The following is a 13,115-nucleotide window of genomic DNA, read 5'->3' on the forward strand; positions in this document are numbered from 1 at the left end:
ATTAAGCACATTTTTTGTTAAATTTGTCCATAGATATTTTTTAGGTTTATAATTGGGGAAAGTGTTGCAACACTGTTGTCTGCTGCAAGTTTGCAATTTTACATTTGATTTGGTGGTTATTTCACTAATAGTCTTTCCCAGGTGGATTTTAACCTCTCTGAGGTCAGTGCAAGCCTGTCTGTTGTCACACTGAATTGCCAGCCCTCGCCACAGTGTCAGACACATAATAGGTACGAAGAAATGCTATCTGAAAGAATATCACTCAGATAGCATCTGCTTCGTATTTCCCAGAAACCCATAGCATTGTTCTCTGGTTTTCCAGTACTTTTTGCATTTGTTTAGTATTTTCTTTCCGCCCCCAACCCTGCTATTTTAGTAGAGGTGTTTGGGATTGATGAGGCTAAACTGTACTGCATCTAATCTTGAACCAAAAGTCTATAGTACTTCTAAGAAGTCTGTACATATTTAAGCAGTGTATTTCTTCAGGCTATTTTTGACATGAGCTGTTCATTCAAATGCCATCTGCAATTTTTGTTTCCCCTCAGGCTTATATTCAGAAAGTAGAGACAACTGATATGGTCGAACTGGGACAGAGACTGGTGGATTCTAAAAACTGCCTCGCTTTCCTCATTGAATGTGCCAACTTTTCTCCGGCAGATATTAGGCTAAATAATAATGTTTTCCAGTGGTATGGAAGAATGGAAGAAATTTTTGATGAACATAGGAAGATCATTAAAGATAAAACAGAACAATATCAAGAAGGTCTTAAGGTTGGCCTCATAGATATTTTAAATTATTTTTTTTTTCTGGACATGTTTAAGTTTTACCTTCTTATGTAGCATTGTAACTCAAATTAATTCACAGGTCAGACATTTTAGCTTTCTCATACTATAAATCTTAGTAGAAGATAGTATGCATACTGGATTGATGTGGTGCCATTTCTTGATTTTTTTCAAGGGAGAAAACATCCAAATACATTGTCCACATACGATCATCAAAGTGCTCATCTGAGTTATTTTTATCACTTCATGTCAAAGCTCCATTGATGGAATGTACCTTCCCATCTTATAATCGCTCAAACTCACCTAAGTACTTTGCTTAGAATCATCACTGTTAACATTTACTTTACTCTCACCCTTTTTTAAACGCTTAAAATATACTTTAATAAGTTGACGCTGCATTACTGCTCCATTTTTATGCCCTACATATAAGATGGTTGGCCCTGCCCACCTGTCCAGCCTCATCTCCTTACCCTTCCCACCCCTCGCTTTTGACTTTTCAGTAAAACCCCGAGGGACCTTGGGGCGCCTGCTCTCCCACACCTCTCACCTCTTGTACAGCCCTTCAGTTCACTCCGGAACACACTTGTGCACACACGTACTAATGCTTGTCTATCTAGTATACTCATTTGACTTTCTGAGAAGCCCTCTCACTCAGACCTCAATGCTGCTTCTCCTCTGCTCCCACTGCGCTTTCAACACATCTCCACTGCATTGATTATCTGATCGTTGTGTTTTCATCTTCCAGTCTCCCTCTCCACTACACGATTAGCTCCTTGACAGCAGGGCTGTTTGGTTTTGATCTTTCCTCTATTTATATCCCATGGCCAGTACAGTGCGTGACATAAAGGAACGCCGTGAGCACTCCATAGCTATGTTCTGAATAAAAGACTTAGTATTTTTGGTCTTATTTTACAAATGAAAAAACAGAGGTTCCCAAAGTGAAGAGGCCTGTTCCAAGTCAGCCAGCAGGGACGTCCTTTGATAGTAAGCCTAGTATCTTTCTGCCACACTATAGCAAATACAGTTAATCTGCAGAATGTGTTGTTTGGAGAATGATTCATAGACTTAAACAAACAAACAAACAAACAAACACTCTTCATTTCAAACTGTAGTCTATATTGCTGTTTTATATTTAGTCCATTTCAGGATTTTTAGAAGGTTGCAGAAAATATCATGAATAATAAGTATTAAATGCTTAAGTTACAATATAATAGAGTCTTAGAAAATGCTAGGTGGCTCAGCATTATCTATAATTTAGTGTAAAATATACTACTTTATGAAACATAATGCTGATGAAATTTTTCCTCTCATTTTCATTCCTCTGCTGGTCCAGAGCAATAAATTTGTCAGGAAAATAAAGAAAAGAGGACAGAAATCAACCTAGAAAATCTATGATATAAAATCTATTTTTGAATAACCTAGATTTGACTTTTACATATTTTATTAAGAACTATTTGTTTAGGTGTATTTAATTTGGAATGCCATACCAAGAACAATTTTGTAGTAAGCCTTTCTTGTTTAAACACACACGCACCTGTTTTATATTGGAAAGCTATAGTTTTTAGGCTTTTATTTACCTTACACGTTTCTTGTGAGGAGAGCCCATAGAACAAGAAAAATAACTTTGGAATTCTTTCTTAACATTGCTAGTAAAAGAGATGTTTGAATATCAGAATACAATTAAACAAAAATTTTCCAATTGTTTTTAAAAATGCCCCAAATATCATTATAGCCCTTAAAAATTGGAGTTTTCTTTTAACCCCATACTTAATGATTATGAGACTTTCAAATGCTTATAAGTCATTTGTTAGCATAAATTCTTTAGCACGCTAAAGAATACCATCGTCTAACACAGTCTTAGTCATTTTATTAGAATTCACATTGATAGCGCAAGGGTAAACTTTCTCTAACTTGTGAATCATAGGAATTTTAATCATTAGTTTTAAGTCCTACTCTTAAAAATGTTGTATATTTTGGCCTTAGTTGGTGTGGCTCAGTGGATTGAGCACCGGACTGTGAACCAAAGGGTCGCCAGTTGGATTCCCAGTCAGGGCACATGCCTGGGTTGCAGGCCACCGTCCCCTATAGGGGGCACACGAGATGCAACCACACATCGATGTTTCTCTCCCTCCCTTCCCCTCTCTAAAAATAAATAAATAAAATCTAAAAAAAGCCATTACGTATATTTTGGATCCCAGTTATCTACCAGATTATCCCTTGTTTATATTTTGCTCATATCAAAATACATTAATAATAATTCTGATGGTCCTTACAACTATTTATTTATATTTTTCACGTAAAAAATAAAAATTCTATATTATTTTCTCCCCCAGTGGAAATTCTTTATTTTACTTTAAAGTTTTTTATTATTTTTTTCCCATGATCATTTATCCCCCTTCCACCCTCCTCCAGTCCGCCCACTTCCATCCCTCTCCGCGCGGTCACCGCCCGGCCGTCCCTGTCCTGAGCCGTTTTTCTCTTTTGCTGATCCCTTCATCCTCTAACCCTACCCCCCAGAGCTGAAAAATATTTAAATTTTTTCTTGATGCCTAAGGGTTTTAACTTTTAAATATGTAACAACAAATATTGTTTTTATTATATTAGTTGCGGTGTGAGCGGTTTGTGGAGGAATTAGAGAGTTATGCTAAGCAGTCAGAAGAGTTTTACTCATTCGGAGACCTTCAGGATGTACAGCGATACCTGAAAAAGGCTCAAATACTGAATGGAAAGTTGGACTTAGCAGCAGAAAAGGTATTGTTTAAAAATTCTTAAGAGGATGAATTAGTTCAAAAGAAAGAGCATTGAATTTGCATTGCATATTCCCCTTTAAGAAATAGATTTGAATAAAAGAAATTTCACTACATTTAATTAGAGAATAATATAAATGGCACCTACAGATTTGACAGTCTTCGAGGAGTGGCACTACTGTTTTCCATTGGTAGTGACAACATTTCAATGGCCGTCATCTTTTATTTGAAGGAATGAACTTTATCTCCATCTGCTTCTTAACTTCTATTTTGTGTCATTTAACCATTTGTGTCATGTGATGGCACCTGGTTACTGTTTAGTTTTCTCATCTTCATAGAAACCAGCTTAGGTTTGGTGGCTGTGTTTTTAAATTAGGTCATTTATCATCAAGCTTCTTTGTTCCCAATATTGCCATTTCAGAAATCAGCTTTGTCGTTAGAAGAAGCTGGAAGGGGAAAAAGCCATATTCTTGGCCATGTGAGATGTTTCACATTTTTAATTGTGCTTTTTTAATAAAAAGGGGAAATATGAAAACAGACCATATTGCAATGCTCTACCATTTCTCTTACACCGAAAGATTTTAGTATCTTATCAGATCAGGTAATTAGTTTATAATAATCACAAATATGTAAACGCATGTTAAGAAAAGAGAAACTTTGTAGATTTTTTTATAACTGATGCCAATGAAATTTTAAGTAACCTGCATAATTTATATATCAAGATCACATATTTTGATTCTATAGATTTCTCCTCTAAACCATCCAAATCCTCACATATTTCTCAACTAAACAAAGAAATTAATGCTTTCTTTGCCTCTTCTTATCCTATTTAGTTTCAAGACTCAGTCCCAGTTGTATCTTCTCTACAGAGCACTTGTGACTTAATTATTTCAGCATGCTCTTTAGTCTCTGAGGGATAGCATTTTTTTGTAAATACTATTCCTTTTATATTAAACAGCTACTGCTCTAAGATATCTCTTATATTGCTTTCATTATTACTGAATAATTGCTAGTTAACTTTTGAGTACTTATGACCTATCTCCTTGGCTGCATTACGAACTGCTTGGAGTTGGCACTTTGCAATATAATACTTTTTAAAATGTTTCTGTAGTAGCTAACACAGTGCTGTGTATGTTAAAAACACTTAGGTTCTTGTTCATTAATAAATGAAGCTGTATCTTCAGTACGTCTGGATGGGCAAAGGCTCCTTTGTGGATGTAAATTTATTTTACTTTGTTAAGAACTTAACCAGTCATTGCTTTCCAGAAACTAGGAGAAATAGGATAGAGACTACTGCTCAGTTTTTCTAGATTAGACCTAGTATAAATTTAACTAGGTCTTAGTGAGTGTTTTTTGGGTCATATTTGATGTGAATATTTTTTAAAACTTAATTTTGGATATCATTCACTTTCAGAATAATAAATTTAATACCTGTTCCTCCAGATTGAGCAGTTTAATGCTGAAGAGGAGGCATTTGGTTGGCTACCATCGATATATCCTCAACGCAAAAAAATCCAAGATGGTTTGAACCCCTATCTTCGTCTCTATGAAACTGCTGTTGAATTTAGCAATAAATACAGAGGATGGACAGAAGGACCATATCACAAGGTGAATCCAGACCAAGTAGAAACAGATGTTGGAAATTACTGGAGAGGACTTTACAAGCTGGAGAAAACCTTCCATGATTCTCCAAATGCATTGGCAATGACAAAAAAAGTAAGAGCAAAGGTGGAAGATTTCAAGCAGCACATTCCTCTCATTCAAGTGATCTGTAATCCTGGTTTACGCCCCAGGCACTGGGAGGCCATGTCCAAAATTGTTGGTTACCCCCTGCAGCCAGCAGATGACTCCACCGTCTCACCTCTTCTAGACATGGATCTGGAACAATACTTAGATAGATTTGAAGGCATTAGTGAAGCAGCTAGCAAAGAGTATTCTCTTGAAAAAGCCTTGGAGAAGATGATTAATGAGTGGGATACAATGGAATTTGTCATTGTCCCTTATAGAGAATCTGGGACATTTATTTTGTCATCAGTTGATGAAATTCAGATGTTGTTGGATGACCACATTATCAAGACACAAACAATGAGAGGATCTCCTTTCATTAAGCCTTATGAAAAGCAAATGAGGTAAAGTGCTATTTGTAGGATAGTGTTTACACTATTTTACCAAAATCACTTGTTTTATTTTGATACCAAAATAATCACTAGTATGTAATGTAGAGGTTTTTTTTTGTTTGATTCTGCATTTCATACTTAGTATTTTAAATAGTTCATTGTAAGGAATGATAACCTTCATTGCTTTTGGGAGAGTACTGATCTTTTGCTATCATCTCTATTCATAAAAAAAGGTTGCGGACAGTCAGCCGTGAGATACTCATTTTTATTGCCTACAACCTGATCTTACTTATTTGACTCTGAAAAATAATTTTGTGTCTACGAACATAGGTTACAGAATTTGTAAGCTATAAAACTGAAAGCTTATACTCAGATATACTAATTAGTTTACTATAGATAATCCCTTTAAGCATATTTTAATTTCCATTCATATGCATGAAGGATTGCTAGATAAGTGCAAAAGCATGAAACTATGATTTTAGTCTGGTATTTTAGGCATTTGCCACAGCCAATTAGATTAAACTTTCATCCCATCTGTCAGTTTTTTCAATTTTTATAATTTACATCAAAAAGTTTATATTTTACCTTAAAAAGAGAGTAAATCCAAATCAGACTACCATCTTCAATATGATTTTGCATGGCAAGGAGAGCTAACCACGTGGTGGTAGGCACTTTTGGTTGTTGATACATTACCTAAACTTGAGCATGCTTCTGGCTCGGCCTATCCATTTCCCTGGTTGTCTGCGCTGCCTGCCGCCCAGCTCCCTCCAATGTGCTCATCAAGACTAATTTTTGAAACTCTGAAAGTGATATATCTAGGTTCTATTTTTAAGGACTGTGCATGAGATCATTAGTGAGTGGGAAAATTTTCTGCCTCAGTCAAGGATTAGATGGAGAAAGAGGAAAACAGTACCAGAAAAAAGCAGAGGCATTCATTTCTTCTTGTGCAAAGAGGTTAAACAAATTATTGATAAAAATTGAAAAGGAAGTATTTTATTTATTTATTTTTAAATTTATTTATTTTTAAATTTAATAAATTTAATACATTTAAAAATAAATAAATAAAATAAAACCCTTGTTCAGTTACAGTTGTCCCACCTTTTTCCCCCTTGCTCACCCCCGCCCCATCCCCCCACTTCCACAGTCAACGCCCCACCGCCATTGTCCATGTCCATGGGTCTCCTATTTGTGTTCCATTGCTCGCCCCTTCCCCTTCTTTCCCCCATTACCCCTCCCCCCACCACTCCCCTTCCCCCTCCCTCCTGTGACTGTCGGTTTGTTTTCCAAGTCTCTGGTTGGTTCTGTTTTCCTCTTTTGTTTGTTTTGTTGATTATGTTCCACTTATAGGTGAGATAATGGTATTTGTCTTTCACCACCTGGCTTATTTCACTTAGCATAATGCTCTCCAGTTCCTGTGAAAAGAGGTTAAACAAGTTATTGATTAACATTAAAAGGAAAGTATTTTAAAAGGTCACTTGAAAATGCCTGGTGACTTTAAGAACTCCTATGTATATTTCCTGGTGACATGAAGCTATCTCATCGCTAAGTTCTATTGTTATTAATCATTCTTCTCTATAGTTTTGTTAGCTCTTATAACATAGTGGTTATTGCTGTCTGGGTTCAAATATGGATCTCTTACTTATTAGTTGGGTGAACGTGAGCGTCATACTTACCTCTATATGCCTTACTCTTCGAAGTGGTATACATGTGAGAATGTGAGGATAGAGCAAATACATACTGAGACTTCAGAAATGTTGCTTGTAAAATTGTGAGTTTATAGTATAGTTATATTTATTCTCGAGGAAATCAAGTTATTTTGTTTTTTATATTTAGAAATGAACTGAAAACCTATTGTAAATTCTAAAGTGCTTCCTTCTCATGAATGCCACACTGACATATTTAGGATTATGTAGATTTTTCTTTAAATGTTAGTTACATCTTTTGAATTGAAATATTTTATTCTGGAAATAAGGCCTTGATGAGCCCCAATTTAAAAAAATGTTAAAGGAAATGAATTTTGGATATGACTACCTTTCCTAAGAAGTTTAGAATGCCCTCCATTGAGGAATCCCGTACTGTCTCCAAAATCTCGCTCCTCAGTTTGTGCTCCCTAGCCATGGAGTTGGATTGCAGAAAGGTTTATTGATACGACATATACAGAAACTAGCCCATTTGTAGATAGGTATGTCTTAACATATCTATATAAGCATAATTGTTGATACTATTATTTTAAAATAGATTTTGTAAAACAAATCTAGTGATTTATCTTTGAATGAAGACAGGTGAATGGATATTGGAATAACAACATTGCATACAAGATTGACAGTCTAGTTATGGTTTTGAGTTTAGTCATCAGAAACATTGTTTGGTTTGCTGTTGATAAAAACTACTGTGTTTTGCTTCTCAGAGAGTGGGAGAGCAAGCTCCTGCTGCTTCAGGAGATTCTGGATGAGTGGCTCAAGGTCCAAGCCACGTGGCTGTATTTGGAGCCCATTTTCAGTTCTCCGGACATTATGTCTCAAATGCCTGAGGAAGGCAGACGATTCACAACTGTGGATAAAACATGGAGAGATATAATGAAAAGTGTCACACAAGTAGGTAAAACTTCTGAGAATGTGATTATTTGGTTGAAATGCCATGATTTTTGTTTTTAAAGCAATCCAAATAAGCCAGTCTTTTTTCCACCTATATTTCCTTTTCAGATATTATTTTAGCAGGTACAAGGGATATCAAAAGGAAAATAGGTATTTTGTCCTAATTACTTCTTGCTGTCCAAGTTAAATTCGCATTATTTAATGACATTTGGGTGTAGCTGTGGTTCTTACCAGATGCTCTGATAAGAAGACCTTGGACTCAGCACTTGCTGCGCCATCTATTCGGTGGCCCTGCGTTATAGGCTATATAACACTGACATGTGCTCTGGTGGAAACATGTCAGCATGCCAAACACACAATCCACAATTTTCTCTGTAGGGACCTAAAAAAAGAAGAGTGGTAAACATAAATAAATCTAAAGAGCCCAACATATACAAACAAAATGCAATCAATTAATCAACACACAAATACTGTGCAGAATTTATAATTTTTTTCCGTTTTAAAGTTGAATTTATTGGGGTAACATTGGTTAATAAAATTTTGTAGGTTTCAGGTATACAAGTCTATAATACATCATTTGTATATTGTGTTGTGTGTTCACCACCCAAAGTCTAGTTTCCTTTTATCACCATTTATACCCCCCTTACCCTCTTCTACCTTTCCCCACACCCACCTTTCTCTCTGGAATCACCATGCTTCTGTCTGCATCTATGAGGATTTTTTCCCTTTAATCTCTACCTTTTTTTACCCACCTCTCCCATATCCCCTTCTCTGACAGCTGTCAGTCTGTTCTCTGTATATATGAATCTGTTTCTATTTTGTTAGTTTATTTTGTTCATTCCATTCCACATATAAGTGAAATCAGAATTTAAATTAAGGAAGAAATTTAATAAAAGCCAGTAACACTGAAAAAGATGTGATTTGCGTTTGATTCAAAATACATTTATTTACTGCCTGCAAAGCATGGTTTGTGTGTTACTGGAAGTTAAGATTAAAATAGAAGAAATGTTAGTTCTTATTATCACTAAATGAATGTAAACCTCTCCATTGGTTTTTTGATCAATTGCAATACAGTAGATTAGGAAGACTATCATCTTAAAAATTCTCTTCCCTAAAATAGCAATATGCACATTTCTCCCGGGTTCTTTTCCTCCTCTGATAGCACTGAAGCAGATCAGTGCACGTGGTGGCAGAGCAGGCTTCTAGTTCAGGGAGAAGATATTAGCCTCCTCTCTTTATAGGCACTTGAAAACATTTCTTCTCTCTCTGAGCCCCATCCCTAAAGAGGGCTCAGTTAACTGTCCACCATTTGGAGGTGAAGGAACTGGATAATCTTTCATCATGTATACTGCATACACCCAAACTTGACTTTTGACTCACCCAAGTCTTCTTGTGTATTCCATACAAGGCAGAAAAAGGCACTCTTGAATTTCTCCCCAGACCTTTTCCCCATCTTGGTAAATATAAACACCATTCTCCCTATTGCTTAGGCCAAAAATTTAGGAGTGATTATTTTATTTTACTGTAGTAAATATGATCATATGTCACCAGGTATCACACTTTATGGTGAGTTGGAAAGCTAAAAACTCCATCTCCTAGGCACCTTAGCATCTAAGTGTTTGGAAGGGAGTTAGGTTTTGCCAATTAGATATACTCATTTGGAATTTGGAAGGCATAAGTGAAACTACAGCCATCTCCTTGCCATTTTAGCTATTTCTACTGTCAAGCAAGGTGGTGTGACTTTTCCTTTTCTTTGCCAACAGGATTTTAATGGCTGGTTACTAGTGTCACGAGTATTTAGAGGAAGTGATGATCGTGGCTTCCTGATCCCTGGAATCACAGCCACCATTGTGTGCTCTTGAATGAAGTAGTCCAGTGGACGTGTCCTTTTGTCCTAATTGGGGCAGAGGCAGTAACACTCCCGGGAGATCAGTTCCACAGGCCAGGAGTCTCTCAAAGTGTGGACCTTCCAATGATTTTGTAATCATTTAATTCTCTATGTTAAATCTCTTTTTTAGTTAGTATACCTAGGTGGATGCTGCACTGAACTAAGAATAAAGATACCAGAGCCTCAGAGATAGGCTTTAGGGTAGTGAAAATCTAGTTCACTTTTGAAAATGGAACTCTGGTGGTATCTCTCATGTAGTACTCAAATCACTTACTTAAGTTATGCTCTTAATGAAGAGCCTGTTTTACAGGCAATACTGTGGTGGACCAAGTGGCTGCTGGAATAGGTCAACGCAGTAGGACTTTGAAATGCGGAGGGTGTGAGATGGGCTCTGAAACACTGGAGAAATTAAAGAAATAAATGGTGCCACTCAGGGTGCAAACTCAAGACATGGTCAAAGGACTAAGGGGCTTCTGTGGTGGCCCTCCAAGAGCCTCCTACTTCTCAGAGCTATGAGCTTGACAGAGCCAAAAATGAGCCACAGAGCCTGATCCAATGGGTTGTCAAGGTACAATATAATTTAATTCACAGCCTTACCAGATTTGTGTGAAAAGTAGTTTACTTCTTGGCAAAGAGTGGGATGGTGAGCATTGGGAACAGTGGCACATTTGGGTGGGTTTGACTGAGTGTCGGTACCTTGAGCCTTGTCAGAAGCCTGAAGAATGTGGAAGGAAGTGTATTGTAATCGTGCTTGTCAAGGGAGGAGAGAACCTGCTACATGCAGGCAAAGTGCTGATGTGAGCGCACTTACCAGAGATACTGGTTTCAGTGGGCTAGTCAAGGAGATGCGAATGGTTCTGTTTATTTGCTTTTTTGACCAAAACCTGGCTTCTATGATAGCATACTTAGATACAGTTGAAATGCCAGAAAATCCTTGACATGGTTTAAATAAATCAGAGATTAGTTTATAGATGTTTCTGCAGAATATCCTTGTACCATACAGAAGTGAAAGTTATAGCCCCAGTTAAGGGGCCTAAAGGGAAGTAGCAAGGTGATCCTTCTAGTGGGCACAACTTCAATAAATATATTAGTGTTTTTTTTTAACCTGGCTTAGAAAGGGAAGTGTCAGAAGTATGGATCTACATTGGTCATGGTCAGCAGTCAACAGTTTGGCTACATGATCAAGAACTTAGAAGAAATAAGATTGAAATTTTGGTAACAAGGAGGTCTGGGGAAGAGGAATAAGGGATCACAGAATAGACTAGAATATGAGTATATTTGTGCTCTGTGTAAGTGTTTAATAAAAGACAGCACTGTGACAAGAGGCACTTAAATATATAGTTGACCAGTTGATCTCTTCTGTGAATGTCACTCAGCTTATGCCAGTGTATACACAGTGAGCTGTGAATAATCACATTGAATAATGTGAATAGAATAACCAATAATAATACTGTCCAGGCTGGGAAACTTTTGAGAGTTAAGGCAATTAATAAGTAAGCCTATAAAGCAAGCATGAACCAGAACTCTCCTAATCAAATTTGGATATATGGTCACTCTAGCTATAAACAAAGAAGTCATGATGGCAGAGATGGAAATTACAGAGAGGCTTGTCATCCTAGGCTACCTGTTTCCAACACTGCTCAGTGCCCAAAGCTGCCAACAGCAGAAACTAACATAACTCTCTTGTTGCAGCACCACACCTGAAGGGACCAGGCAACAATTTAGGAGGAATTAAACACATCGGCCCTCTTTCAACATAGAAGGGGAGAGTGGTTTGTCTGCATCAGATGGATTTTTCCTCTCTCATCCCAAGCTTCTGCCAACACTGTCATTCATTGACTTACTGAATGACTTATTGTCACAGTTTCCACACAACATTGCTTCTGTTAAGGAACTCACATTACAAGGGAAATGAGGCAACTGACTGACATTCATGAGATTTACAGGTCCTAATGCGAGCGTTGACCTTATAAAAAGTGGAATGTCTCATGTTGAAGACTCACTGCTATACCAATGGGAGGACAATAGTTTGCAAGTTTAGGGTGCAATTCTAGAGGATACATAGTATATGTTCTCAACCAGATCCAGATATTTGGCTTCTTCCATAGGCAGAGGGAGAGTACATGGGTCTAGGAACTCAGGAGTGAAAATGAGAATGACGATTCTCAGCAAGTCACCCAATAAACTACTCACAATGTTGCTTCCCAACTTTTTTATTTTGCTAGTGGAAATATCTTAGTGTTCAGGGAAGGAATGCTTCTGTATGGGGACCTATCAATGGTTTCATCAAATAGGAAGTTCTTGATCTTCTCATCCTACCCTTTACCTCTCTGTCCTTATAACTCTCCACCTTACTAGATTATTAATTCTAGCCTCACTGGCTTCCTTTTTATGTTGTTGTTTTTTTTAAGGACACATGCCAAACACCCTCTGCCCTAGAGCCTTTGCACTTACTGGACCCTCTTCCTGAAATGCTGTCCCTCCAAGTACTTGCAGAGCTAATTAATGCCTTTGCTTCCTTGAAGTCTTTTCTCGAATATCTCCTTTTATAAAGAGTCTAACATGGGTGCACCATATTTAAAATAGAAACCTGCCTTTCCCTTTCCTAACACTCGCCCTTTTTCTTATTTGTAGCACCTATCACCTTCTGACTTACTCTATGATTTATGGATTATTACATTTATTATTTACCACCTGTCTCCCCATGGAGGTTGGGATCTTTGTTTTACTGACTGTCATGGCCAAGCACTAAGACCCAGGCTTGACAGGTAGCAGGCCCTTGATAAACGTTTGCTAAGTGAATGAATGAATAGTTGGAGTTTGACCCTTGAATTACTGCTAGTTCTAAGAATTCTGAGGGTTTTTTTTCCCTTGAAAAACCCTCTCTGAAAATTCAATTTTAGATAGTAGGCCCTCCAATCTGAAAATCTAGAAACATCTTGGGTCTTGAAAAATTTTTTGTTCTTGGTAAGATCAAAGGATGTCAG

General features: G+C 37.1%; 1 protein-coding gene across 1 annotated transcript in view; it reads left to right on the forward strand.

Moving 5' to 3' along the window:
• DNAH7 (dynein axonemal heavy chain 7) overlaps positions 1 to 13,115 on the forward strand; it is a 225,823-nt gene that overhangs the window by 48,306 nt on the left and 164,402 nt on the right. Inside the window, 4 exon segments of the mRNA XM_054566705.1 lie at positions 546 to 770; positions 3,387 to 3,533; positions 4,973 to 5,658; positions 8,054 to 8,240. Coding sequence (XP_054422680.1) covers positions 546 to 770; positions 3,387 to 3,533; positions 4,973 to 5,658; positions 8,054 to 8,240 — 1,245 coding nt within the window.

The sequence above is a fragment of the Pteronotus mesoamericanus genome, unplaced genomic scaffold (assembly GCF_021234165.1).
Source record: "Pteronotus mesoamericanus isolate MK-2021 breed Mesoamerican mustached bat unplaced genomic scaffold, CSHL_Meso_final contig_179, whole genome shotgun sequence".
NCBI lineage: Eukaryota > Metazoa > Chordata > Mammalia > Chiroptera > Mormoopidae > Pteronotus > Pteronotus mesoamericanus.